Source organism: Neophocaena asiaeorientalis, unplaced genomic scaffold (assembly GCF_003031525.2).
Source record: "Neophocaena asiaeorientalis asiaeorientalis breed wild unplaced genomic scaffold, Neophocaena_asiaeorientalis_V1.1 scaffold177, whole genome shotgun sequence".
Classification (NCBI taxonomy): Eukaryota; Metazoa; Chordata; class Mammalia; order Artiodactyla; family Phocoenidae; genus Neophocaena; species Neophocaena asiaeorientalis.
The window spans coordinates 23,402,091-23,428,389 of NW_020172779.1; the positions used below are offsets into that span (position 1 = coordinate 23,402,091).

At 53.1% G+C, this 26,299-nt stretch overlaps 1 protein-coding gene across 1 annotated transcript in view; it reads right to left on the reverse strand.

Annotated features, from left to right (window-relative positions):
* ARHGAP39 (Rho GTPase activating protein 39) overlaps positions 1-26,299 on the reverse strand; it is a 59,308-nt gene that overhangs the window by 30,043 nt on the left and 2,966 nt on the right. Inside the window, exons 2-3 of the mRNA XM_024741192.1 lie at positions 9,162-9,324; positions 3,057-3,491 (exon numbers count right to left, since the gene is read on the reverse strand). Coding sequence (XP_024596960.1) covers positions 3,057-3,491; positions 9,162-9,241 — 515 coding nt within the window. The 5' untranslated portion in view covers positions 9,242-9,324. The remainder of the gene's footprint in view (positions 1-3,056; positions 3,492-9,161; positions 9,325-26,299) is intronic.

Consider the following 26,299-nt stretch of genomic DNA (forward strand, 5'->3'; position numbering starts at 1 on the left):
TCCATTTCAGAAAAAACAGTGAAAATAGATGAGTTAAGTTTCCAACAATAAGTTAGTAAAAGACTGAGAAAAAAATGTCCAATAAATAGAAGAGCAGTGACACAAAAGAGGCTCTTGAGAGCCGGAGCAGGTTCTCTGAGAAGACTGAGCACGTGGAAATCCTCCAGGAACCGGCACAAGGCACGGCAGCAGGAGCGAAGGGCCTGTGTGGACAAACGTCCACGAAGGAAGGGGCAGCACCAGGGCAGCCTATGCCAACGTGTCTGTGACTTAGATCAGCAGGCCTCCATAGAACAGGATTTCAGACAGTAAATGCCTGAACATTCCTGCAAGCAGTAAAGAACAGAAACCAGTAGTTAAAACTCCATCCACACAGGTCACAGGACTGGCTGGTGAGCAAGTGCTCTTTGCCAGACACTCTAGCAACAGACAACGTTTCAGAGGAAACACTCCCACTGTTGATAAAAAGCCAGGACACACAGAACAAGGAGAAAAGTATAGGCCATTTTCACTTATCAACATGGAAAAAAATCCTAAATAAAATATTCGCAACCTGAATCTATTTTAAAAATTACAGAGTATCCCAGGAACACATGAGAGAGACGACTGTTTAAAAATGCTGATTGTAGCAGTGCCTGGGGCTGCTGGAGCCAGCACCACAAAGTGGGCATCTTAGAAGAACAGACATTCACTCTCTCACGGTCCTGGAGGCTGGAAGCCCAGGATCAAGGTGCCAACAGGGCCGGCTCCTCCTGGATGCTTGGAGGGAGTCTGTTCAGGCCCCCATCCAGCTTCCGGTGGGGCCAGCCATCCTTGGCGTCCCTCGGCTTGCGGCCACAGGGCTCCAGCCTCTGCCTCGGCCGTCAGGGTACTGTCCTGTGCATCTCTGTCTTCTTGCAAGGACGCCAGTCCTGCGGGACTAGGGCCCTGCCCACTCCAGGGTGTCCCCATCTCAGCTTAACTAATGATGTCTGCAGCAGCCCTATTTCTCCATAAGGCCACATTCACAGGTGCTGAGAATTAGGACTTCAGCATATCTTTTGGGGGACAAAATTCAACCCACAATAGACTAAGAAAATGTACTGGATGAGGTTCTGCATCCATTCGTGCTAAAAAGCCTAATAACAGAAAGGGATGCTGCAGCCTGACGGCCAGCGTCACAGTGCTACACGGACAGCAGGCCAGCAGCCTGAGCACAGGGACAAGCCCTCCCTGGTCCATCCTCACTGTGAAAGTGCTGACCAGCTTGGGACAGCTGGCCAGTGTCACAGGCACCCCAGGAGACAGACGGTGAACGTTACTGCAGCTAACGAGACTGCAGCAAAAGTGTAAAAGCAGGCCTGACAAATAAAAATTCACATCTGTATACCAGTAACGATCATATGACTTCATATGGTACCTAAAAATAAACCTTAAAAATATGCGGGTCCTTTGTGGAAGAAAGTGTAAAATGCACCACCTTCATCTATGGGATGGTGTCTACTCCCCACAAATCCAACACAATTCTAATCCATGTCCGAACACGGCTTCCTGTGGGAACCCGATCCCAAGCCGACCCCGCGATCCGAGTCACCACGCTGCATCCAGGACACTTTTGGAAAGAAGACGCTCCCACCCACAGATAGCGGGCATGGGTGCTGGACACGTTGGTCAACAGAATCCTAAAGAGTCCAGTCCCTTCACCTGACTGCAAGGATGAGCCAGCACCCACCACAACCCAAGGCAAACGGGAGGGTATCTGAGCCCAAAGGCTGTCAGATCCGTGGGGCGGGAGGAAGCAGCCCGCCTGAGCTCCATGAGGACACCAGAAGGGCGGAAGGCTGCTTTTAAAACTCAGCCGTTGGCTTCCTCCTTGGGGCTCATCCCGGGCTCTGGCTCCTGAGGACAGCTCCCAAACAGCCTGTCAGCCCACTCAGGCCCACCTGCCCAGGCCTCAGGCTCTGGCCCGAGCCCAGTGTGTGTCCAGCACCCACGCTGACCTGCCCCCACGCGTGTCTGGCTCCCCGTGCTGTACGGGAGCAGCACGTCCGCCTCTGCCGTCTGCCCCCTGCACCCTCGGCACACGACGCCACCGTCCCTGGCCTGACACGTCATTCTCCAAGAAGCAAATGGACCCACCGTGTAAGTCCGCTTTCGACTGCTTTGTGATTTCCACCGTCCCCAAGTGAAACCCAGGCTGCCCAGCCCCTTTCCCGCCACCCTGTCCCCGCCCAGCCTCCAATTCCAGATCCTCCTTGGCTTCTTTCTGGTAACTTCCAGCCTGTTTGTTTTCTCCAGGGCACATGTCATCCGGCCATTCCTTCTGGACTTGGTCCCTTGAGAGCTGGGCCCTGGGGTCGACTCTGGTGCCTGGGATAGGGTCTGCTGAGTGCCAGCTCTGGGGTACAGGCACTCAGGGTGCAGCCTCTGGGGAATGGGTACTCGGGGTTCAGGCTCTGGGCACTTGGGGTGGGCCACAAGAGCTGGGGGGAGATGTCCAGATGTGCGAGGCCAGCAGGAGGTGGAAGCCCTCACTGTTCTCCAGTCCAGGAGGGCAAACAGTCACCTCTGCACACAGCCACGGCGGCCGCTGGAGAGGGCAGACACTTCCTGGGCTCCGCCTCGCTGCCGACCACCTCAGTCCTTCCTTTGTAAAACGGGGGTGACCCCCTCACCTCCCTCCCAGGATGCTGGCGAGATCTGTCAAGCCTGGGCAGGGGTGCTCGGTACGGATCCCCACGGGTCTGCATCCCGAGACCAACAGGCTGGTCTGCCTGGGGAAGGCACCCCCTCCTCACGCGTACTCTGCGGGGCGGCTCTGGGGTCCCGAAGCCACGCTCGCACTTCCTCCCCCGCGCGGAAAAAACCAAGCAATTTCACAAGTGGCCAGGTAACCTCCAGCCCCAGGCAACAGGTCCGGAGAGCGGAACAGAGCAGCCCTCGCTGCCTGCCGGGCTCCGCCCCCAGCGGGGGCAGGGGAGCGCGGCCCTTCCTCCCTGCACAGGGTCCCACCCCCAGGAGGCAGGCTGCTGCGGCCCCCGCGGCCCCTGCACCCCCCGCGTCCGGCCCGGCCTCACCTGCCGCTCTCCTCCTTCACCGCCCCGAGCACGGCCTGCCGGCTGGCTCGCCCCACACTCTCCTGCACCTTGTCGCCGGCATCCAGCTCAGGCTCCAGGGACGAGCTGGTGCTGCCGTCGTGGCTGACGCTGCTGCCCCTCCCAGGGCTGTTCTCAGCCGAGGCTCTGGGGGAGTCGGTGTTCTGCTTCAGGGTCTGCAGCTTGGCCAGGGGGATGATGTCGCAGTCCTGCGGCCGGTGCCACACCGTGCGCTGGGTGGTGGCGTTGTAGTAGTAGAAGCGCGACGTGTTGGGGTCGAAGAGCTCCCACCACTGGTTCTCGCTGGTGCGCTTGATGCGCACGCCGGCCGGCGGGTCCCACACGCACTCGCCCGTGACCAGGTTGGCGTACATGCGCTCGCGCGTCCGCGGCTCGATGATCTCCACCCACTCCAGCCTGGGGAGAGGGGTGGCAGCGTTAGGGTGCGAATATCCTGCCCATCGGGCCACCCGCCCTGCGTCCCGTGTCTGCAGAATGGCTCATCCAGCACCAGACCCGTCCTCGTATCTGCCTGCCTCAAAAGCAAGAAATCTTGTCACTTATAAAACTGACGCATACCTAAATTCCACCCACTTCTGATTTTCTACACGCTCATTAGAGCCCAGCCCTGGGAGTGCTGGGGGTCTTCCAACTGGCCCCTCTCTGCTGCCCCACATTAGGGATGCCCTGGGTTCTGGCCCCCTGTCCTCAGAGGGCCTGGACCACGTGCACTGCCCACACTCCTCCCAGCCAGGCGCCAGGTCCCTACAGGATGCCCTGGCTGCTCTTAGCAGCAGCCACTGCAGGCCACCACCACCCGTCCACCTGCAGCAGAAGCGGACTCCACCGTTACTGTGATGTCCCAGTCAAAAGCGGAGATGGTTCCCCCCAGAGGCCCCCTGAGCACCCCCCACCCCAAGGAGAGGGCTTCCATCCACGTAAGGCCTTTTTTTTTTTTTTTTAAGAGTGTAAATTAAAGCTATTCAGAACAAGGCAATTATGATGCCGATGTGTTTGATATCAGGGTGTGCTCCAGCTGACAAGGAGCATTTTTTATTCTGCTTCCAAGTTTCAACAAACAACAATCTTAAATGCCATGCACTGCTCTGCAGTGTGGATACACCGTGTCCACTGTTCCTGGACTCTGTGATGGGCCTGGTCCTCACCACCACTGGGATGGTCAGGAGCTTCCAGGGCTTCGGAGAGAAGGGGAGGCACCCTGCTCCTTGCCCTCTGCTGAAGGCCCAGTGTTTCACTTGGGAGCCCGGGTGGGCTTTGGCAGAGAGCTGAGGGGGCAGCCCTTCTCTGAGGACCTCATCCTTCTCTGGGGACCTCATCCCTACTCTTTGAGGTCAGAAGTGCTCGAGGTGGGGAGGAGAGAAGGCACAGTCCTGCGGGCGATGAGCCCCGATCGCTTAGGATGCGCGCGCACGCACACACACACACCTGCCCCGCAGCAGCCCTGCAGGCTCTAGGGCCTCTTTCTGGGTCCACAGTCATTTCTGGAAGCCAGCTGAGCCAAGGCAGGCTAGCATAGTGGGCAGGGCACAGCAGCTGAATGGTGTGGAGCCACAGAGAGGGCAGGAGATGAGGAGGGAGCAGGAAAGAGGGAGAGCCCTGAGGATCCTCAGGGCTGGAGGAGGAAGTGCGAAGTGGGCCCGGCCTGTGGGGCTTGGCCACGTCTGAGCGGCCTCCCCCCGCCCCGGTCATCCAGCCAGCGAGCCCCCTCTCTCTCCGAGCTGCAGCCCTCCCATCTCCCTCTACCTGCGGTCACACTGGGCAGCTCTCAGTGGGGGAGGGCACTGGGGCTCCGTGCTTGCCCATGTGGGACCGCTGCCTAACCTGCCATCCTGTAGCGGGAGGAGCAGGGCTGGGTGGGCATCCTGGGGTCAGACGGCTCGAGGGACAGAGGCCGTGAGGCGGTGTCCTAGACGTAGAGGACAGGAGGCAGACCTCGCGGCACTGAGTGGACCAGCCCCTGCCCTGCTTCTCTGCCTGGTGGGAGTGTGTGGCCCTCTTGCCTCCTCCTGCCTGGATCCCCACGGCCGCCAGCTGGCCATTGTCCACACAGAAGACGGAGCAAACTTCTAACTTTGGGAACTGGGTACTTTTAACCAGGAAGCTGCGGCCGCCTGCACTGCCCTAGGATGGAAGGCACCGCCAGCGCAGCTCAGCGGGCACTCCGCATTCAGCCAGAGGATACGGGTGCCACCAGGCCTGGAAGCTGGCGGGCACTGCCTGAGGGCGCCCCCCACCCAGGGACGAAGGCGCCTGGAGACCAGGCCAGGAGCTGGGGGTCTTGCCCCCGCGAGGAAGGAAGCCCTGAGGTTCCGAGATTGCCCTCAGCTGACCGCCTGCTCTCCCCTTGGGCCGCGGCATGGGATCGGCTGGGACAAAAGGCAGACGCTACCCAAGGAAGGGCTGACCCAGCAGAGATGCTCAGAAAGCACTGGACTGAACACTCTGAGCCCCAGGGAAGCGATAACAATTCTTATTTTTGCTCTAAATACGTTTTCAAATGAATTTAATGGCGATAATTCCCTGTGAATAAAGAAAAGCATCTGTTCCCTTTTCAGCGCATCCCTGTGCGCACGTGGGCAGGACCCCGCCTTTTCAGAAGAACGTTCTGGGCGCTCCCTACGGCACTGAACCAAGTCCCCCGGTGACCCAGGGGGCAGAGAATGTGCTGGAACCTGGAGCCTGGGGAGGGCTGGGAGCGAGCGGGGCCCGAGCAGACCCCATGGCAGGGAGGGGAGGGCAGACCTCGTCCCCGAGGTCGGTGCTGTCCACACCTAGCACCCGGGCAGTGGGGGCTGCAGAGCCTAAGGATGCTTGGTCCCCGGGCGCGTGATGGAGGAATGGTGCTGAAACCACTCTGGGGCTTCCCTGCCAGTAGGAAGGGTCGGGACCTGTGGGTGACAGGCTGATCACAGTGACCCACCCACACCATCGGAATGGAGTTCGAGGGAGATTATATGGCGACGATGTCTAACGTGAATTGGGTAGGAAAGGATGAACCATTTGGGGAAAGAGCCGGAAGATTCAAGATGACAGCGGTTTCCTGGGTGTGACGCCGGCCGCGGCCTCTCCCCATGTGCCGGGCAGGCTGCGTGGACGACCTGCCTCTTTCTTCCAAGTCCTGGAGATGTTTGCTCGCAGACAATGACCTGTTCAAATACTTACTTCCGGGGAGAGCCTCACGAGTGCCAAGTATGTCCCAGGCAATCTGCCAGGTGAAAGGGAGGCGAGTGTGACCAAGCACAGCCCCTGCAGTGGGGATCCTGCAACAGGAGAGGCAGGACCGTTCACCAGGGAAGGGGCAGCCTCTCCAGCAAACGGTGCTGGAAGCTGAGGTCTCTGGGCAGGAAGGCCCCTAGCTCATGCCACACACAGGAAGCTCACGCCTAGCAGTGACTAAGAACCCAGAGGCACTAAAAAAAGATCAGTAAATTGTAAAGTAAAAAAGATTTGGTTTCTTTGGACACATTGGTGAGAATATTAAATATTTGCAATATAAATTACAGATAAAAGGTTCATATACTTAATACACAAATTTGAACAAGAAGAAAACAAATATACTACAGGAAAATGGGCAAAAGATAAGAACAGACAATTCTTAAAGTAAATAACATATGTGAAATGTCCCACTTCACCTGGCATCAGACATAAAACCCACGCCACACTGAGGCCCCCAGCCCCCGGGCACCACATCCAGGCCCGAGCCTTGTCCTGGGGGAGGCTGTGGGCAGACAGGGGCAGCGTGCAGGGCCCCACGGAGGGCACGTGAGGGCACGACATCTCCAGCCCAGCAACCCCTCCCCCAATCTCCCTGAAGACACACCGCCAAGAAAACAAAATGACACCAGCACCAGGCGCTCACCGCAGCATCACTCCTAAGCACACGCTAACTGGAAACACCTACACTGAACGCGGGGCTGGTGGCCCCACACCCAGGAGGCTGCAAAGGGGGCCACCTCTGGGGCCCGAGGTCCAGGGCACCCTTCCAAACAGACATAGGAGATAAACCAGAAAACCTCCTGCAAGAGGTAGGTGGGGGCACGGAGAAGGTCTGGGGGGGCCCTTCTCTGAATATAAATACCTTTTGAATCGTTTTGTCTTTTGAAAGCATGTTAAGGGTCTACATGTTTAAAAAACAAAATTAGGGACTTCCCTGGCAGTCCAGGGGTTAAGACTCGGCGCTTGCACTGCCGGGGGCCGAGGTTCAATCCCTGGTTGGGGAACTAAGATCCCATAAGCCGAGTGGGCACGGCCAAAAACACCAAACCAAAACAAACCAAAACAAAATTAAATCAATAAGAATGGAAAGGGAGAGGAAAAAACCTCAAACTGAAACAAATGGACGCAACTGTATTTCGATGGACATCATAACCACAAGAGGGAGAAGAAAGCTAACCCAGCGTGAGCACAGGACCAGACGCCAACCCTGCTGCTGGGGGGAGGGTGCGTGTGGGCGCGCAAGTAAGTCCTGGACATTTCTCTAGTATGTGTATGTACACACACACACACACACACACACACACACACACACACACACACACACACACCTCTGTAGCAGAATGGGCAAGCGACTTTGAAACCATCTTGGACACACTGTCAGTTGAACAAACGAGTCACTGCACTGTGGCTCTTGGAAACAGGGCTCTCCTGGGGGAGGCGCCGGACGGTGGTACAGGAGGCGGCAAGAAAACGCCTCAGAAAAGGGCTGGCCGCGACCGGAGATGTCCACGCAAACTCAGCGCTTCTAGCCCTTCTGCTTAAAGGGTCAAGAAACACACACGTCGCAGGAGCCACGAGCACACACGCTGGTCCTTAGACCCTAGTCTTCCCTTGGGGAACGGGGCCCCTCAGAGAAACAGCCAACAGGGGGTGCGGGGAGGCAGCCCAGGATGCACCTGGAGCCCGGGGAAGCCACCAGGAATCACCGGGGCCAGCCTGGAGGAGTCTCACCGGCCCATCTGGTACAGCAGAGCACCAAGTCATTAAGTGCGGGATGAACGACAAACCACGGAAAACAGAACGGAATTTGTGATTCCACACTGAGAGGGATCCACAAGTGAACACAGCAATGGGGAGGAGGGGCTCTTGCTCCCGAGGGACGGGGGGCACTGGCTGGCCGGTGTGGACCGGGTGCCGTGGCTGGGAAGGCATCCAGCTCTGCACCCATCCCAGGAAGGCCCAGGTCAAGGAAGAAACGGTGGAAGCCCCGAAACTGGCGAGGAGCACGGCAGCGAGGCAAACAGCCACTGTCCCGAGAGCAGGTGGACGGCAGGTGGCCGTGAACCTGCAGAAGGACACACTCTGCTCAGAAATCATCGGAAAAACCAACCCGAGTGCTCTATCTTAACAAGGGTGGCTTCCCTGAAAAAGTGTCTATGTCGCAAAAGGCAGAGGAAGGAAGTGGAAATCTTCCAGGTTACAAAACACATGGGAGACGTGCAGCAGACTCGGGGTAAGCGGCGCTGGAGGGGCCGGAAATGCCACGAAGGACGGCAAGGAGCCAGCGGCCAAAGCCGGACCAGGCGGTACAGGAGGCGGGTGCTTCCCATCGCACAGATTTACGCACGGCACCTCCTGTCCCGGGAGATGTGAGCAAACACGGGGCTGGATGTGCGTGTCCCCCCAGATGACTCAGAACAGTGCTGTTTGTGGAAGGAGCAGCGGCCGCACGGCGGCACAGAGCATGAACTGGGTAAGGGGACCTGATGCTCAGAGCACTCTTCCTGTTCATGCAACTTGTGGAATTATTCCCAAATAAAGCCATAAATTAGAAAAACGCAAGGGATCATCTGTGGCCGCCTGCCTCGGCGTGGATGCCCAGAGGGCGCCTAAGGGGCTGGGCCCAGCTGAGGGCTGGCAGGGTGTCCACTGCCTGAGGAGAAGCCCTCCCTGCTCTGCAGCCTGTTGGCGACAGGAGGTGGGGCTCCCCGGGGAAGCCAGATTCAGAAGGCAGCACACAGCTCCTCGTGGAGGAGAGTGGGGCCAGGCCGCGTAAGCAGGCAGGACAGCACTGACAAGCCGAGGAAAAGCCTCCTGCTTTGCTGGCCCCCGGTAAGTCAGCCTCCTTACCTCGTGCTAGATCCTGAAATCCGAGACTCCTGCAGGCCAGCATGATGGCTCTCGCATTCGTAGTCCTGTGTCTGGGACATCGCAGCCTCTTCCTGAGGACCCAGGTGGACGGATGTCAGCAGGTCAGTGGGATGCCCTCAGCATCAGTTGGGAAGGCACTGCCCTGAGAGCAGAAGCCACATTATTATGCCTTTGGGTTTTTGGGGAAACAGTAACTCCCAGCCTGGCCCCTCATGGTCCAGGTTGCCGGCGAGAATGAGGCACACTCCTGCCTGAGCTGGTTTCTGAGCTTCCCGCGCCCGACCCTGAACCCCAGCCAGGATCCGGCCCCTGCCCAGCTCCCGCGGAAGGCATCCAGACCCCCTCGCCAGCTGGCCCTAGGCAAGCTGCCTGCCCCCTCTGAGCGCAGTGTTCTTGCCTGGTAAACAGGGACAGCACTACCCACCTGGCGCTACCGTGTCCACAAGCGAGAGGCACATGGCACGCCCTGGACTGGGCAACACTCAAGGGTGACCTATGCACACGCAAGGCCCCCAGATTTAGGACAGAGGGGGCTGTTCAAAAACGGTGCTGCATTGACACGATTTACACATGGGAAACAATGAACCTTGACCCCTACCTCATCCAATACATTAAACTCAATTCTAGGTAAACCGATGCTCTGAACATTAAAAGTAAGACAGTAAGACTTTTAGAAAAAATGTAGAAGAAAATCTTTGTGGTTTTAGAGTAGGTGCACATAATCAGACACAAAAAGTCACTAACCACAAAAGAAACATTAACAAATTGGACTATAATATTAAGAACCTCTGCTTATAAATTTTTACCATTATGAATATTACTCAGCCATAAAAAAGAATGAAATAATACCATTTGCAGCAACATGGATGGACCTAGAGGTTTTCATACTAAGCGAAGTAAGTCAGAAAGAGAAAGACGAATACCATATGATATTACTTGTATGTGGAATCTAAAATACGACACAAATGAACTTATTTACGAAACAGAAACAGACTCACAGACATAGAGAACAGACTTGTGTTGGCAAAGGGAGTGGGGTGGGGGAGGAAAGGACTGGGAGTTTGGGATGAGCAGATGCAAACTAGTATATAATGAATGGACAAACAACAAGGTCCTACTGTAGAGCACAGGGAACTATATTCAATATCCTGTGCTAAACCACAATGGAAAAGAATAGGAAAAAGAATAGATATATATGTATAACTGAATCACTTTGCTGTACAGCAGAAATTAACATAACATTGTAAATCAACTATACTTCGATAAATAAAAATTTTAAAAATAAATTTTTTCCATTACAAGAAAAAAGACAAATCCAGGGTAGGAGATATTTGATACATAGAATATGTATAATACATTACATAAATGTGTGTACATGATCTGATCTGACAAAGGACTATTTCCAGAACATATAAAAGATTCCTAGAAATAAATAAGAAAAAACCACAATCAATAGAAAAAAGGACAAAAGACTTGAAAGCACACTTAACAACAACAAAAATCTAAATGACTAATAAACACACAGAAGTGTGCTCCACCTCATTAGTCATCGGGAAATGCTAATTAAAAGCATAATGGGACACTAGCGTACCCACCAGAATGGCTAGCATGGAAAAGTAAACCTACCCCACGCTGGCCAGAGTGTGGAGGTTCACCGGCTGCAGGGCGCAGGTTAACACCCTCCAACCGGGTTGGCAGCACTTCCTAGGCTGCACGTACCCCGAGGCCCGGTCATCCAGGGCTGCCACTTCCAGCGACAGGGGCCAGCAGAGGCCACATGGCCGCTCACCGAAGCCTGCACATGGCATTCCCAGCAGCCGCAACGGGAAACTGCCACATGCCCGTCACAGCAGAAACGGCACACGGGAGTTGCCCCCGACAACCTGGGTGTGGCTCCGGGGGGTGAGAGACAGGAGCCTGACACACTGGAGTCACCAGCACGATCCCCTTCCGTACGTTCAACATCAGGCACACGAGCCTCTGCCGGCGCATCAGAAGCAGCCGCCTCTATGCCGGGTAGTGACAGGTGGGCCCAAGGGGCAGGGCCACCATTGAGCATGTGTTGGTTTACAAAAGCTCTCAGAGGGACTTCCCTGGTGGCCCAGTGGTAAAGAATCCGCCTTCCAATGCAGGTGATGCAAGTTCGATTCCTGGTCAGAGAACTAAGATCCCACACGCCATGGGGCAACTAAGCTCGCACGCCTCAACTAGAGAGCCTGCATGCTGCAAACTACAGAGCCCACGCACTCTGGAACCCACGCGCCACAACTACAGAGCCCACATGCCCTGGAGCCCGCGTGCCACAACTAGAGAAGGGAAAAACCTGCACGCCACGACTAGAGAAGAGAGAAGCCTGTGCGCCGCAGCGAAAGATCCCGCATGCCGCAACTAAGACCCAATAAATTTAAAAAAAAAAAAAAAAAAAGCTCTTGGAGTTCCATGCCATCGCTTTCACACTTTCTTGTACACAAGCCTCACTTCAGTAAAACGTCTGAAGAACTGTGGAGCAGCGGCAGCGCAGCAGGGGACACCTGCCCCTTGCCCCGTCCTCACCCCAGCTGCTCTCGGGACGAGGCCCTCTCTGGAAGAGGCTGGTCCACAGATCCTATCTGTGCTAATCAAGGCGGGGAGAAAGCAGGTTCAGGGCACAGGAACACAGCCAGCCAGGGGCCCAGGGGCAAGGGACGCTGCTGGCCAATCAGACACTTTCTCTAAGGCCCAGAAGGACTGTGACGCCCCGTGTCCCACCCGACTCCACTCAGTTCCTGGGCTGGAGAACAGGCTCCCAGCCGCCTCCTTCCTACCACTGGAATGTCCACACAACTATTAGGAATGCTTAAGACTGCCAGGAATGCCATTTAAAAAAAAATGAAACAAGTCTTTCTAATTGTCTAAGAGAAAATAGGTGACCTTCTTGTATGGCTTCAACATTAAAAAAAAAAAAATTAAAACAGCACTGTTAGTGAAATTTTGGAAAAAGTAAAAGGTACCTACCATAACCTGAGAACAACTCAAATCAATGTCTTCAAACTGTGCACCTCCTTTCACTCATCTGCCATCCTTCCCGGCTGGTCCAGAGCAGCAAGGCTACCACCTCCAGTGCATCTGGCTGCCCTGCCCTCCTCATTTCAGTGCCAGCTAAGGCATCACCCCCTCCAGAAAGCCTTCTCCAATCTGGGACAGACACCTCATCTTGGTGACCCACATGCCCTGGGTCTGAAATCAGGTAGTGTTGGCCCTCCAACTTTGCTCTTCATGTTTGAAGTTGTTTTAATTATTCTAGGTCCTCTGCATTTCCATATGAATTTCAGAATCAGCTTCTCAGTTTCTCCAGAATAGGCTGCTATGATTTTGCTTGCAGTTGCATCGAATCTACCCATCAACATGAAGAAAACTAACATCGTAACAATTCTGAGTCTTCAAATCTGTGAACAGGGCATATCTCTCCATTAGTTACCAGTTTCTCTCAGCAATGTTCTGTAGTTTTTTTTTAGTGCAGAGATCTTGTACATATTTAGTCAAATTTACCTGTATTTCATATTTTGGACACTGACAAAATATAAAACAATTTCCAATTGTTCGTTACTAGTACAGAAGTATATCATTTGGTTTTGCATATTGGTAACCTTGCTAAACTCACTCATTAGCTCTAATTGTGCCCTCCCTTTAAAAAATTTCATTAGAATTTCTACATAGATGATCATGTCAATGGTGAACACAGACAATCTTACTTCTTCCTTTCCAATATGGATCGTTTTCTTTTTCTTCCTTCCCTGCCCTGGCTAGAACCTCCGCCAAGATGCTGACTAGGATGGGTAAGAGCAGACACAGTTGCCTCATTCCTGATCTCAGGGGAAGCAGCCAGTGTATCATTATTAAGTATGATGTTGGACTTCCCTGGTGGCGCAGTGATTAAGAATCTGCCTGCCAATGCAGAGGACACGGGTTCTAGCCCTGGTCCAGAAAGATCCCACATGCCGCGGAGCAGCTAAGCCCATGCGCCACAACTACTGAGCCTGTGCTCTAGAGCCCGTGTGCCCCAACTACTGAAGCCCGCATGCCTAGAGCCCGTGCTCCGCAACAAGAGAAGCCACTGCAATGAGAAGCCCGCACACAGCAACGAAGAGTAGCCCCCACTCGCTGCAACTAGAGAAAAGCCCATGCGCAGCAATGACGACCCAACGCAGCTAAAAATAAAACTTAATTAATTAATTTTATTTTTAAAAAAAGTATGATGTTAACTGCAGATGTTTCATAAATGTCCTGTGTTGGGTTGAAGAAATTTCTTTGAATTCCTACTTTGTGGGGTTTTTTAAAAATCAGAAATGGATGTTGGATTTTGTAAATCGTTTTTACCATGTGTATTGAAATGATCACATGATTTTTCTTTTTTGGTTTCAGAATAGTTGAATTCCATTGATTAACTTTCTAATGTTAAACCAACCCTGTATTCCTTGGACAAATCCCAGTTGGTCAGGATATATTATCACTTTTATATATTGTTGTATCACGTATATATATTGTATGTATCATATATTGTTAACAAAATAAAATTTTGTTAAGAATTTCTGCGTCTATGTTCATATGTACTTTATTCTTCTTGTGATGTCTGTCTGGTTTTGGTATCAAGATAATACTGGCAAAATAAAATGATTTGAGAAATATTCCCTCCTCTCAATTTTCTGGGAGAGCCTGTGCAGAATTGCTATTATTTCTTCCTCAAATGTTTGGTAGAATACACCAGTGAAGCCATCTGGGCATGCATTTTTTTGAGTGAGCTTTAGTGGGTTTTCTCTTTCAACGAATTTGTCCCCTTCACATAAGCTGCTGAATTTATTGGCATAAAGTTGTTATAGTATTCCTATATTATCTTTTTAAGATCAATAGAATCTGTAGTGATGCCATCTCTTTTGTTCCTGATATAGGTAATTTATGTCTTTTCAGTCTTTTACCTAATCAGTTTGGTCAAAAGCTTGTCAATTTTATTGACCTTGTTTAAAAAAAGACAGTTTTTCACTTTATCAGTTTTCTCTATTATTTTTCTGCTTTAATTTCCGCTTCGATCTGTTACTGCCTTTCTTTGCATTCTTTTGGATTTAATTTGCTCTTTTTCTAATTTAAGGTAGAAGTTGAGTTCAGTGATTTGCGACCTTTTAAAATTTTAATCCAATTTAGGCATCTAGTGTTATAAAACTTCCTTTAGAGGACAGCTATCACGATATCCCACAAATTTTGATATGCTATATTTTCATTTTCACCCAGTTCAAAAGCTGTCTCATTTCCCTTTTGATTTCTCCTTTGACTCATGGATTATACAGAAGTATGTTATTTACTTTCCCAATAGCTGGTGATTTTCCAGATTTTTTAAAAAAAATTTATTTATTTGGTTGCGCTGGGTCTTAGTTGCAGCAGGCGGGCTCCTTAGTTGTGGCACACGAACTCTTAGTTGTGGCATGCATGTGGGATCTAGTTCCCTGACCAGGGATCGAACCAAGGCCCCCTACATTGGGAGCACGGAGTCTTATCCACTGTGCCACCAGGGAAGTCCCAGATATTTTTTTTTCTTTTTTTCCAGATATTTTTATAGTTTCTAATTTAGTACCGTTTTTGTCGAAAAAGTTATGGTGCAGAAAAATGGTCTATCTTGGTAAATATTTCATATGCACTGGAAAAAACATGCTGTTGGGTGGAATGCTCTATATATGTCAATCACATCAACTTGGTTGATTGTGCCAACACTAATTTCCTGTCTACCTGTTCATCAGTTACTGACGAAAGGGTACTGAGAGCTCCAACTACAATTGTGGCTTTGCTTATTTCTTTTTGCAGTTCTCTAAGTTTTTGCTTCACATGTTTCATAGCTCTGTTATTAAGTACATAAAATTTATAGTATCTTCTTGAGGAATTAACCTCTTTGTCATTATGAAATATCTTTACCTGGTAGTTTTCTTTGCTCTGGAATGAGTACATTTGATATTATTACAGCAGGTCCAGCTTTCTTTCCATTAGCGTTAGAATTGTATCTCTTTTGCCTTTCTTTTACTAACCTATTTGTCTCTTGATATTTAAAGTGGGTTTATTGGGTAAGCCAGCATATAATTGGGTCATGCTTTTTTATGCAATCTGACAATTTGTGTTGTTTAATTGGGGTGTTTAAACCATCTATATTTGTGATTGTTGACAAGGTTATGTTGAAATCTACCCTCGTTTCCTATTTTTGATTTCTCCCATCTGTTCTTTGTTCCCCCTTTCCTCTTTTTCTGCCTTCTTTTTTTTTTTTTTTTTTTTTTTTTGCGGTAAACGGGCCTCTCACTGTTGTGGCCTCTCCCGTTGCGGAGCACAGGCTCCGGACGCTCAGGCTCAGCGGCCATGGCTCACGGGCCCAGCCGCTCCGCGGCATGTGGGATCTTCCCGGACCGGGGCACGAACCCGTGTCCCCTGCATCGGCAGGCGGACTCTCAACCACTGCGCCACCAGGGAAGCCCTTCTGCCTTCTTTTGAATTATTTTATGTGATTCCATTTTATCTCCACTGTTGACTTATCAGCTGTATGTAATTCATTGTTTTGCTATTTTAGCAGCTGCTTCTGGGTTTGCAGCATCCATATTTAATTGATCATAGTCTGCCTTCAAGTGAAATTATATTTCTTCAAGCATATGAGTTTGCCATTTCTCCTGGACTTTGTGCCATTTTTGTCATACATTTTATTCTATTTATGTTACAATCCCCCAGCTCTGCTAAATTATTATTTTTAGTTAAATAATTGCGTTTTAAAGAGATGCCGTTTAAAGAGAATTAAATAATAAGAAAGTGTCATATATTTAGTCATGTAGGTACGTTTCCAGGACTCTCCATTCTTTCACATAGATCCAGATTTCCATCTGGTTTCATTTTCCTGCAGCCTGAAGAATTTCCTATAACATTTCTTGCTGTGAAGGTCTTTCAGCTTTTGTTATGTTTGAAGTATCTTTATTTCACCTTCATTTTAGAGATATTTGCCCCAGTGTCGGCTCCTAGGCTGACAGTTTTCATTCAGCACTTGCACACGGTGCTCCACTGTCTCCTCATTTGCATTGTTTCCAAAGAGAAATCTGCCATCGTCCGTATCTTTGTTCCTCTGTGTGTAATTATGTGTTTTTTTCTGGCTGCTTTTTTTTTTTTTGTGGTACACGGGCCTCTCACTGTTGTGGCCTCTCCCATTGCGGAGCACAGGCTACAGACGCGCAGGCTCAGCAGCCATGGCTCACGGGCCCAGCTGCTCCGCGGCACGTGGCATCTTCCCGGACCGGGGCACAAACCCGTGTCCCCTGCATCGGCAGGCAGACTCTCAACCTCTGCGGCACCAGGGAAGCCCTTTCTGGGTGCTTTTAAGACCTTTCTCTCCATCACTGACTTGGAGCAATTTGATTATGATGTGTCTGTGCATGTTCCTTGTGCTCAGAGTTTAAGATTGTTTGATCTAGGTTTATAGTTTTCATAAAACTTGGAGGCTTTTTGGCTATCATTTCTTCAAGTAGTTTTTCTGTCCCTCCCTCCCTCTTTGGGAACTCCAATTACACAAATCGCAGCCTCTGCCCACTGCCCCTCAGCTCAGTCAGGCTCGTTTTTTGCATTGTTTACTTAGTACTTTTCCTCTCCTTGTTTTAGTTCGGATACTTCTTACTGCTTTGTCTTCACATTCACTAATCTTTTCTTCTGCCACATCTAAGCTGCTGTTAATCCCATCCAGTGCGTTTTGCACTCAAGACAGTTTGGTGTCAAACCTATAAGTTTAGTTTGGATCTTTAGTTCAGTGTCTTTACTTCACCAGGTCTCTACTTAAAGTCTCGAATATTTCCTTGAGCTTTCTGAACATATGGAATGTAGCTATAATAACTGCTGTAATGACCTCGTCTGCTAAATCTAACATCTGAGTCAGTTTTGCATCCGTTTCAACTGAATTTTCACTGCCTAATGAGTTGTATTTTCCTGTTTCTTTCTATGCCTGGTAATTTTGATTGGATGCCAGACACTGAATTTTACCCTTTTGTGAGCTGTATATTTCTGTATTCCTATAAATATTTTTGAGCTTTGTTTGGGGATACAGTTACTTGGAAACAGTGTGAAACTTTTGGTTCTTGTTTCTAAGATTGTCCAGGGGCACATAGCAGCATTTATTCCAGGGCTAGCTGTTCTCCACTGAGTAGCCTGCCCAGTGCCCTGTGAATTATGAAGGTTTTCACTCTGCCTGATGACAAGGCACTCTTCACAGTGTTGTGACAGCTCTGGGGACTGTTCCCCTTAATCCTTCTGAGTGACTCTTTCCCTGGCCTCTGGTGGTTTCCCCACACCCACACACTGATCAACACTCTGCTGGAAACTAAGAGAGACCCTCTGCACATCTCCAAGTTCTCTCTGTTTGCGGCTCTCTGCTCTCTGGTGCTCTTGCCTGCAAACTCTAGTCCCCTTAGTTGCCCTGGACTCTAAGCTCCAGCTCCTTTATGGAGGGAATCTGCCAGGCTCTGCATCCCTACACCTCCCTGAATGCCGTAAGAGCTGCAGAAACCATCAGGCTCATCTTGTCTGATTCTCATCCTGTAAGCATCACTGTACTTTGCTGCCTCATACCCAAAGTTTAGAAAACCAAGGTTTCACAACTATTGCCCAGCTTTTTTTTTTTTGCAGTACATGGGCCTCTCACTGTTGCGGCCTCTCCCGTTGCAGAGCACAGGCTCCAGACGCGCAGGCTCAGCGGCCATGGCTCACGGGCCCAGCCGCTCCGCGGCATGTGGGATCTTCCCGGACCGGGGCACGAACCCGTGTCCCCTGCATCGGCAGGTGGACTCTCAACCACTGCACCACCAGGGAAGCCGCCCAGCTTTTTATTAGTTTCGAGTGGGAGGGCTAATCTGATCCCTGTTACTCCATCTTGTGTGTAGGTGGATTGTAGTATAGTCACACACATGTCATTATAACTGTGATATGCCATCTGTCTCCCCACTAGAGGGTGAGGGTAAGCTCCTTGAGGGCAGAGATGATGTTTGTTTTGTTATATCCTCGATACACAGTAACCAATCAAACATTTACTGAATAAACACACTCCTTAATCACCTGGAATTGATTTTGGCACACTGTACAATTAAGGACCTCAAATGTTTGTTCTGTTACATACTGTATGACTCCAAGTATTAAGACAGTTTGGACGAGGCAAAACTATATTGCTGGTAAAAAGATCATGGATGCCAGTGGTTCAGAAGGGAGGACGGTTGAATGGGGGAACACAGGGGATTTTCTACGGTGGCAAAATGGTTCTGTGTAATACTGCCATTGTGGATACCTGACAATATGCATTTCTCAAACCCAAAGAACTTTACAGCAAAAAGAGTGAAACTCAATGTACACAAACTTAAAAGAAAATAATTCAGGAAGTCAGACGTTCTCAGGATGGGGCTTCCCTGGTGGCGCAGTAGATAAGAATCTGCCTGCCAATGCAAGGGAACACAGGTTTGAGCCCTGGTTCGGGAAGATGCCACAAGCCACAGAGCAACTAAGCCTGTGCGCCACAACTACTGAGCCTGAGCTCTGGAGCCTGCAAGCCACAACTACTGAGCCCACGTGCCACAACTACTGAAGCCCGCGCACCTAGAGCCCGTGCTCCGCGACAAGAGAAGCCACCGCAATGAGAAGTCCGCGCACAGCAACGAAGTGTAGTCCCCGCTTGCCGCAACTAGAGAAAGCCCGCGCACAGCAACGAAGATCCAATGCAGCCAAAAATAAATAAATTAAATAAATAAATAAAAAGATGATCCTGGAGGATCTCGTAGAGTCAGAAAGTAAGGAAAACAAGAATAAAACAAAACCCCACGATGAAGGGGTCTGCCAAAGGGACAATGGTGCTAAATAAAAGAGCTCCCAATGACCAAAGCTGGAACATTTTGAGGGAAAAAAAAAGTCATCCTATTATACTTTATAACTTTTATAAAGTATAAAAGGATATCCCTAAGTCCATATTGATATAAATAAATGACCAAATAAGGAAGTAAAATGGGGAGAAGAGACAAATATCCCCTGCAAACACCAATCTATGCAGACGCTCGGCCCTTACGGACCCTCCTCCCGCGGGTGCCCCAGCCCGGCCCGGCCCGGGGAGCTCCTGGAGGGCCCCCCTCACCTGCCTGTGCACATCCCACCCCCCCCAACCTGAGCAGAGGGCGGCGGTCCACGCTTTACAGAGGGTCCCGTTTGGGCACCAGGTCCTGGGCCGTGCTGCCCAATTCTTCCCAAACATGACTCTCAAGGCGCAAAGCCAGCCCCTCCACCCCAGGGGGTCTCGTGCACCCCCTGGACGCCCCGCTGCCCGGTGCCTCGCAGCCCCTGACCATCGTCCAACTGTCTCCCGTCTGCTCCTCTCTGTGCCGCACGGCACGTTCTCTGCAAGCAGCTGTCCTGGGGACTTGCTCTCCCCGCTGTCTGCCGTTACTCATGGGGCTCTCACGTCTCTCACAGCTCTTGCCCCCCAGCTCCTTTCTCAGCTCTGCCAGCGCCCTCTCCCCACATCCTGTCCCCCGGAGCCTCCTCCTCCTGTGCATAGCTGAGCTCCGCTCCTGCCCCCGGGGCTGCCTTCTCCTCCTTCCAGTGCCTACATGGGGGTCCCACGCTGGCTCCTGATCACTGGTCGTCTATAAACGAGGGCAGGGACAGGACTGAGCCGGGGAGCTCCCACCAGCTGTGTGGCTCCAGAATGCTCGACTGCCAAGTTTCCTTACAGGTTCTGCTCTGGAAATGAGTTTCTGGTCTTAGGACATTTTTTGGTTGCAAGTGACGGAAACCCAACTCAAACTTAAGACAGAGCAGCTGGCACCCGTGCCCAGTAGGGTTGTCCGGTTTCTAGGAAGCCCCGGGCCGCTCTCCCCTATACTCTCTGCTCAGGCTGGCTCTCTCAAGAGCCATACAGCAACACCCCCGAACACGCCAGAAGTTTCTTCCCTCTGGCTCTAGCAAGAGTCTCCTGGCTTCTGAGTGAGCACTGGGACCCCAGCCTTGCCTGGTGCTGCGCGGGGGCAGGTGGGAAGGTGGCTCCATGGGCATCCGAAGGCCCTCCTGCAAAAGCTCCTTCGGGTGACTGTCTGCCTGCCTGCCAGGGGACTCACTGGGAGGCCTCTTAGCCCCCACAGTACGGGGGACACGGCCCAAGGCACTGCCAGAGGCCGGCATGTCCACAGGGAGTGCCGTTTCCCCTCTCTTCTTCCCCATCTCACCGCTTGAGTCTGGATCTTGTAGAAAATGCGGCTGGAGCACCTGGGCCCTCCTCCTTCGGCTCCTCTCTCACCGGACGCCCACCCACATCTGGTTTACCCCAAGGCCCACCCAAACCACAGACCCCATTCTGCCAAGTAAATGTCGCCAACGGTGCCCCCAGAATCCTCTTTGTTGGGCGAAAACTCAGCCCCGCTCAAGGCTCTGGCTTTCGCTCCTCTTCCCTGTCTGGCTGACACCCTCCTCTGGCTGTGGCTATTCCTTAGATTCACTGTAGACGAAAGCCTGTTCCCTATTTTTCATTCTTTTTGTCCATTTCAGTGAGTTTCAGGGAGGAAAGAAGAACAAACAAGCCTCTACTCAGCCATCATTTCCAGAAGGCCTATGTTCCATTCTCCAGGCTGTTTTTAATACGTTTTCCAAGTTCTGAACAATGAGCCCATCTCAGTTTCGTGTGGGCTGGCAGCACAAGGCCCCGCTCTCCCCGCTCAGCCAACAGGCCGGGCTGGCATTTCCGCCTCCACACCTCCCGCTGCAGCTGTTCTCACTGACCTCCACCACCCCCCAAATGCACGGGCCACGCTGTTACGCTGAAAATCGTGGCCCAATCCGTCAGCAAGTCATGGAATCAACCCGTAGGTCAGAACCAGCTTTTCAGACCTTTCTGGAAAAGGACGTCAGACCGCACCCCACACAGAAAGGACACTGCTGTTTGGAGTCAACTGGACGCAACGTAAAGTGAATCTCGGAGGCTGGAGCTGCCCTGCAAGCTCTCGGAAAGCTGCCACTCTGGGGACAGCACGTGGCTTCTGTCTGGCCTCGGGGTCGCATGACAGGCAATCAGGACACACAGACCCCTCTGCTCATCCGCGGTGTGCGTCCCCAAGCCCTCACCTTCTTGGGCTTTCCTCACCAACAAAACCGCACCGGAGCCCCTGCAGGACCGTTTAGAGAGAACAAAATCTCTATCACACGTTCACGAGCCAAGGTCGGGGACACAAGCTGGCCTGTGACAGGAACAGCCCAACACCAGCGAACTGTTCGGGTTCCCCAAACCTTCCAGGCGCACAGCGCCCTGGCGCCCAGAGGAGGACGGCGCGACAGGCCTGTCGTTCTGCACGACGCCAACGCCAGCCCTCCTGTCACCTCCAGCGCCCACGGGGCAGCCACTCCCGACCCCTCCAGGCTGAGCCCCCAGCCGCCTCGGCCCCAAAAGATGATGCGGGGGCTTTGGCGACGGGGCGGGGGTGCAGGACAGAGACGGGGCCTCCACGAAGGAGGAGCAGCGGCGCTTCAAGGCAGAGGATGTTTCCTTTTTACTCCAACCTCCTTGTGCCTTCTGCTCATTCCCACCCCCGCAGCCAGACCTCTGCCCCGTGACGCAGCAGCACTTGCTGCAGTGACAGGCCTGCCTCCTTCAGAGGAAAGTCGGCGGAAGCGCGGACGCTTCTCACACTCACTCCAGGGGCCACGTGGCACCGCGCACAGCCCCGCCCACCCCACCCCGCCCAGGAGAAGACAGAGGGTCCCTGAGGAAAAGGAAACTCCTGAGGACGCTGTGGGACGGCTCAAAGCACAGAGAAGAGCGGCAACAGGCTGTCTGCCCAGGACTCGGGGGTTTCCTAAGGCGCTTCTCACCCGCCCGGCGGGCGAAGGTGGCGCCGGGGCAGGTGGTCAGACTTCCCGTGGCTCTGCGTGTGGAGACGCGGCCGCCTGGCGTTTCCCTGTGCTGCTCTTCCGCGCAGTGTCGCGCTTCGGGCCTTCCCCACTCACGGATCTGGGTCGCCCTCACCCTGTCCTGGCCGGCTCCCCAAAATGCTCCATGCACACCCCTCACCTGAAGGAGGTCTGCTCTCTTTAAAGTCACCGCAGGAGGGACACCCTCCCCACCAAGGCCCCTCAAAGGCCCCCGGGGCCCCGCGCCCCCTGGCGCCCCCGTCGGTGAGCCGGGGGCCGGCTCCGCCCCGGGGGCCCGGCTGCCCTAGCTCAAGAGGACGAGGAGCCCCTGGACCCGGCACCTGGGCTCCGGAGCCCCGCCTCCTGAAGAGCACCTGGCACAAGGGGAAGTAAAGACACCTAAAAACTCACAAACAGTTCAGTGGGCTGTGACGATGGCTGCCCTTTGCCGGGTGCTGCCGAGCTCTCAGCAGCCGCACCGCCCACCGACCTCACCACGTGGTCGCTCGGCGCCCTTCCCCCCCCCTGCGCAGGCAGGTCGGCTTGTCCTTGTCACAGACCCCGGCCGGTGCTGAGGCCGGAGCTGCGTAGGGGCAGCTGGACCGGACCACTGTTCGCTCCTCCCCGCCCCCACTGCAGGAAGGCTCCGGTCACACGTGGGCGAGAAGGTTCTTGATTCCAACTTCCTACGCGAGTTCTGGAACAGAAACGCTCTGTGCCGGCTCCTGATGGGGTCTGCTTGGAGCACGAGCCCCAGGAAGCTGCAACCTGCAGGCCGGGGGCCGAGGGGGACGCTCTGCCCAGTGCCGCCTGCGTGGAGCGGGGTGTGCGCCTCGTGAGCGTGTGAACACGTGTGAGCACGGTGCCCACCGCCCGCCGGACGACAGCCTGAGGCCTGATGGGGCCCGGGACGCCCGCCTCCGTGCTGCACCCCACTACCCCGGGGCGCTGAGACGGCAAGGGCAGGGAAGGGGCCACGGCAAGGGCAGGACATCCCAAGACCCCTGCAGCCCACAGCCACTGGCGGTAACCTTGGCGGGCAGGGCTGGGCACTGGGACACTGAACGGCACCCTCCACCCACTGGTGTGTCCAGACAGACAGGAGCCGACTCTAGGAGGCCGCCCAGCTCTGCCCTGCCCACCCCAGCCTGCTGTCCTCCCCACCTCCACGCAAGGTGGTAGGGGCCAGCCAACCTGCACGACCTTGCGGTCCTGTCTGCCATGGCCTGAGTCGCTCCCATAAGCCGACTGCCTCCCTGAGGACCTCCCCGCCCCCAAGGCTGAAAGGCCAGCAGATATTTCTGGAATGCAAAGCTGGCCAATTCCCACCAGCAGACAGACCACGCAGCTGAACACAGCCCAGCAAAGAGGTGGCCCAGCCAGGAGGTGGAGCCCTTCTCAGGCAGCAGCGGAGGAGGGGGCTGCGTCCACAGGGTCAACGGTGAAACCCAGAGATGCTGACCAACAAGGAGTCCCAAGGTCGGCAAGGTCACGTCTCAGAAACAGGAGTAAAATGCGGTTTCCACCACAGAAGCAACAGCAACACCTCCCTCCCACGACCCAGCAAGCAAGGAGGAGGGAGCGGAGCAGGGGGGAGGGTGATGCGTGGTTCCCAGTCATTCTCATAGCTCTCAGGCCCCGGGGGTGGAGGCACTGGGTGACCACAGGCTTTGTCAGGACTCACCTAAAGTGTGGGACAAAATATTAACCAGACACAGAGGAAAGGAAAACAAAGTGGAAACCTTTTCTCTATCTGCCGGAAAACCATCAGGAAACACGGATCTGGGCCCCTGCACACCTGCAGGTGGTGCCGGCAGTCACAGTAACAGACCCCACGGGTCCCACAGGGCCCTGTGCAGAAGGCCTGGGGCAAGCCCTGCTGTCAGACAGCGTCTGAGGGTGCTTCGCCTTCCTGGGGGGGCGGAGGGGGATGTCCCATCCAGTTCGTCGCTGAAGGTTCCAGAAAAGTACTGATAAACATGAGGAACGTTTCATCAACTCAGACTGTCAGAGACTCCTTTCTGCCAAGTTCCAGTAGCAGAAGAGACGGTGCCTTCCTGGCAGGGCCAAGCCTGCCAGGCCGCTGGGAGAGCTGGGACCCGTCGTGCAGGGGACACGCCCCCCACCAACACACACACAGGAGGCTTGCCCCAGGACCTACTGGGAGTAAAGACTTCAGAGAACACTGCCATTTCTGTCACAATAATGAAACAGACAGCTTTGAGCAGCCCTCTTAAGAGAGAACAAACACACTATTAGGACAGTTTTAAACCTACTGGAAAAATTTAACCCACTGATGAGATAGGAAGAAAGTTCGGAACCTCAGAGGGCAAAAGCTAAGTAAAACCGGCAACGGGAAATCAAGGCACCCCTCTGCTGTCTGCATCTGAGGGCCTGGCTGATCTTGAGCATCTGTACTGTTTAGAAGAGGCAGGCAAGCGAACAGAAAGCCTTGGATGTGCCCAGGTGTGGACCCTCTTGGAGACACCCCCAAGGCTGAGGCCCCGAAGGCATCAGGTAAATGAGGGCCACTAGGAAACCCAGCCCACACACCCTGAGGAAGCAGGAGCTGCGGGGGGAGAGGGAGAGGTTAGCCCATACCTGGGATGGAACTAAACAGACGCACAGTGTTCTAAGAGCACTGAATTGTTTGGAGGAGAGTAAAAATATCAATTAATTTAGATTTTGATAAATGAATTCTGTGTGTTAAAATATCCAGGGCAGCCACTATGGAAACCAAATGAATGAATTCCAATCTAGTTGAGGAGAGAAAAAGAAATAAAAAAAGATCAACCCAAAAGAAGTTAAGGGCTTCCCTGGTGGCGCAGTATTTAAGAATCCACCTGCCAGTGCAGGGGACATGGGTTCGAGCCCTGGTCTGGGAAGATCCCACATGCCACGGAGCAACTAAGCCCATGCGCCACAACTACTGAGCCTGCGCTCTAGAGCCCGCGAGCCACAACTACTGAGCCCGCGTGCCACAACTACTGAAGCCCACATGCCTAGAGCCCACGCTCCTCAGCAAGAGAAGCCACCGCAATGAGAAGCCCGCACACCACAGCAAAGAGTAGCCCCCGCTTGCCACAACTAGAGAAAGCCCACGTGCAGCAACGAAGACCCAATGCAGCCAAAAAATAAATAAATAAATAATAAAATAAAATAGAAGTTAAGAAAGGAGGAAAAAAGTAATCTGTCCCCAAATAACAGGACAAATAAAGTGTGAAATAAGACCATAAAAATAAATTCAAATATAATAATTTTCATAAACATAAATGGACCAGCAGTCTAGCTAAGACAAAGACTGTCAGACCAGATTTTTACAGATCCAGATGCATTCAAACACAAGGATGTGGAACTGTGAAGGTCAAGAATGGACAAGACACTCTGACCTGAGGGAGAGCTGGTGTGGCTCTGGGGTGTGGGCAGAAGGCACCTCCAGAAGCAGGCCTGACGGGCTGGCCCACCGCACGGTGGGGTGGGGGGCCACACATCTGTAAGAAGGAAGAGCCAGCACAGCTAACCAGGCTTCATCTCAGGGGACCATCCTTGGAACATCTCTGAAAACTGACCCCACACCAGGGCATGAAAGTCAGAGCTCCCAACAAAGGTCAAAGGCCCAGCTGCTCAGTCACAGCCCCACCCATGGGATACAGCAGTGAGTCAGGGAGTGAGAAGGCCCCGCCCCAGCAGTCATCCGTGGTCACAGCTCGTGGGAAAAAGGAAGATATATGCACCGCTTCCATGGCCAGCGGCCTCGGGGTCACGGCTGAGAAGCGACCTTTTGGGGAGGGACTGGAAAGCTGGCAGGACCATCACGTGCTACGAACAGGTGAGGCTGCAGCTGCCTGCTGCGGCGGCGTCTCTAAGGAACCTAGAACCACAGTCACCCCAAGGGCACCGTCTGCACCTGCGCACCACCCCACCGCGCTCCGGGGGGCACCTGCACTCCCTGTGCAGCACACATGGGAGAGCAGGTCACGATAGAGACAGCCTTCTGTATGCACAAGGGCAATCACCCCACAAGCAACTATGAGGAAGAGGACTGGGTGGGGGCAGGAAGCATGGAACCCACAACTCAGCAGGTGGCCTCAGCGCAACACGACACTGCCCTGACCACCTGTGAAAACGCGCTTGCTCCACAAAACTGCCTCAGCTTCAGCATCTAAACTGGCACAGACCTCGCCCTGGCGGCATCATTTACTGAG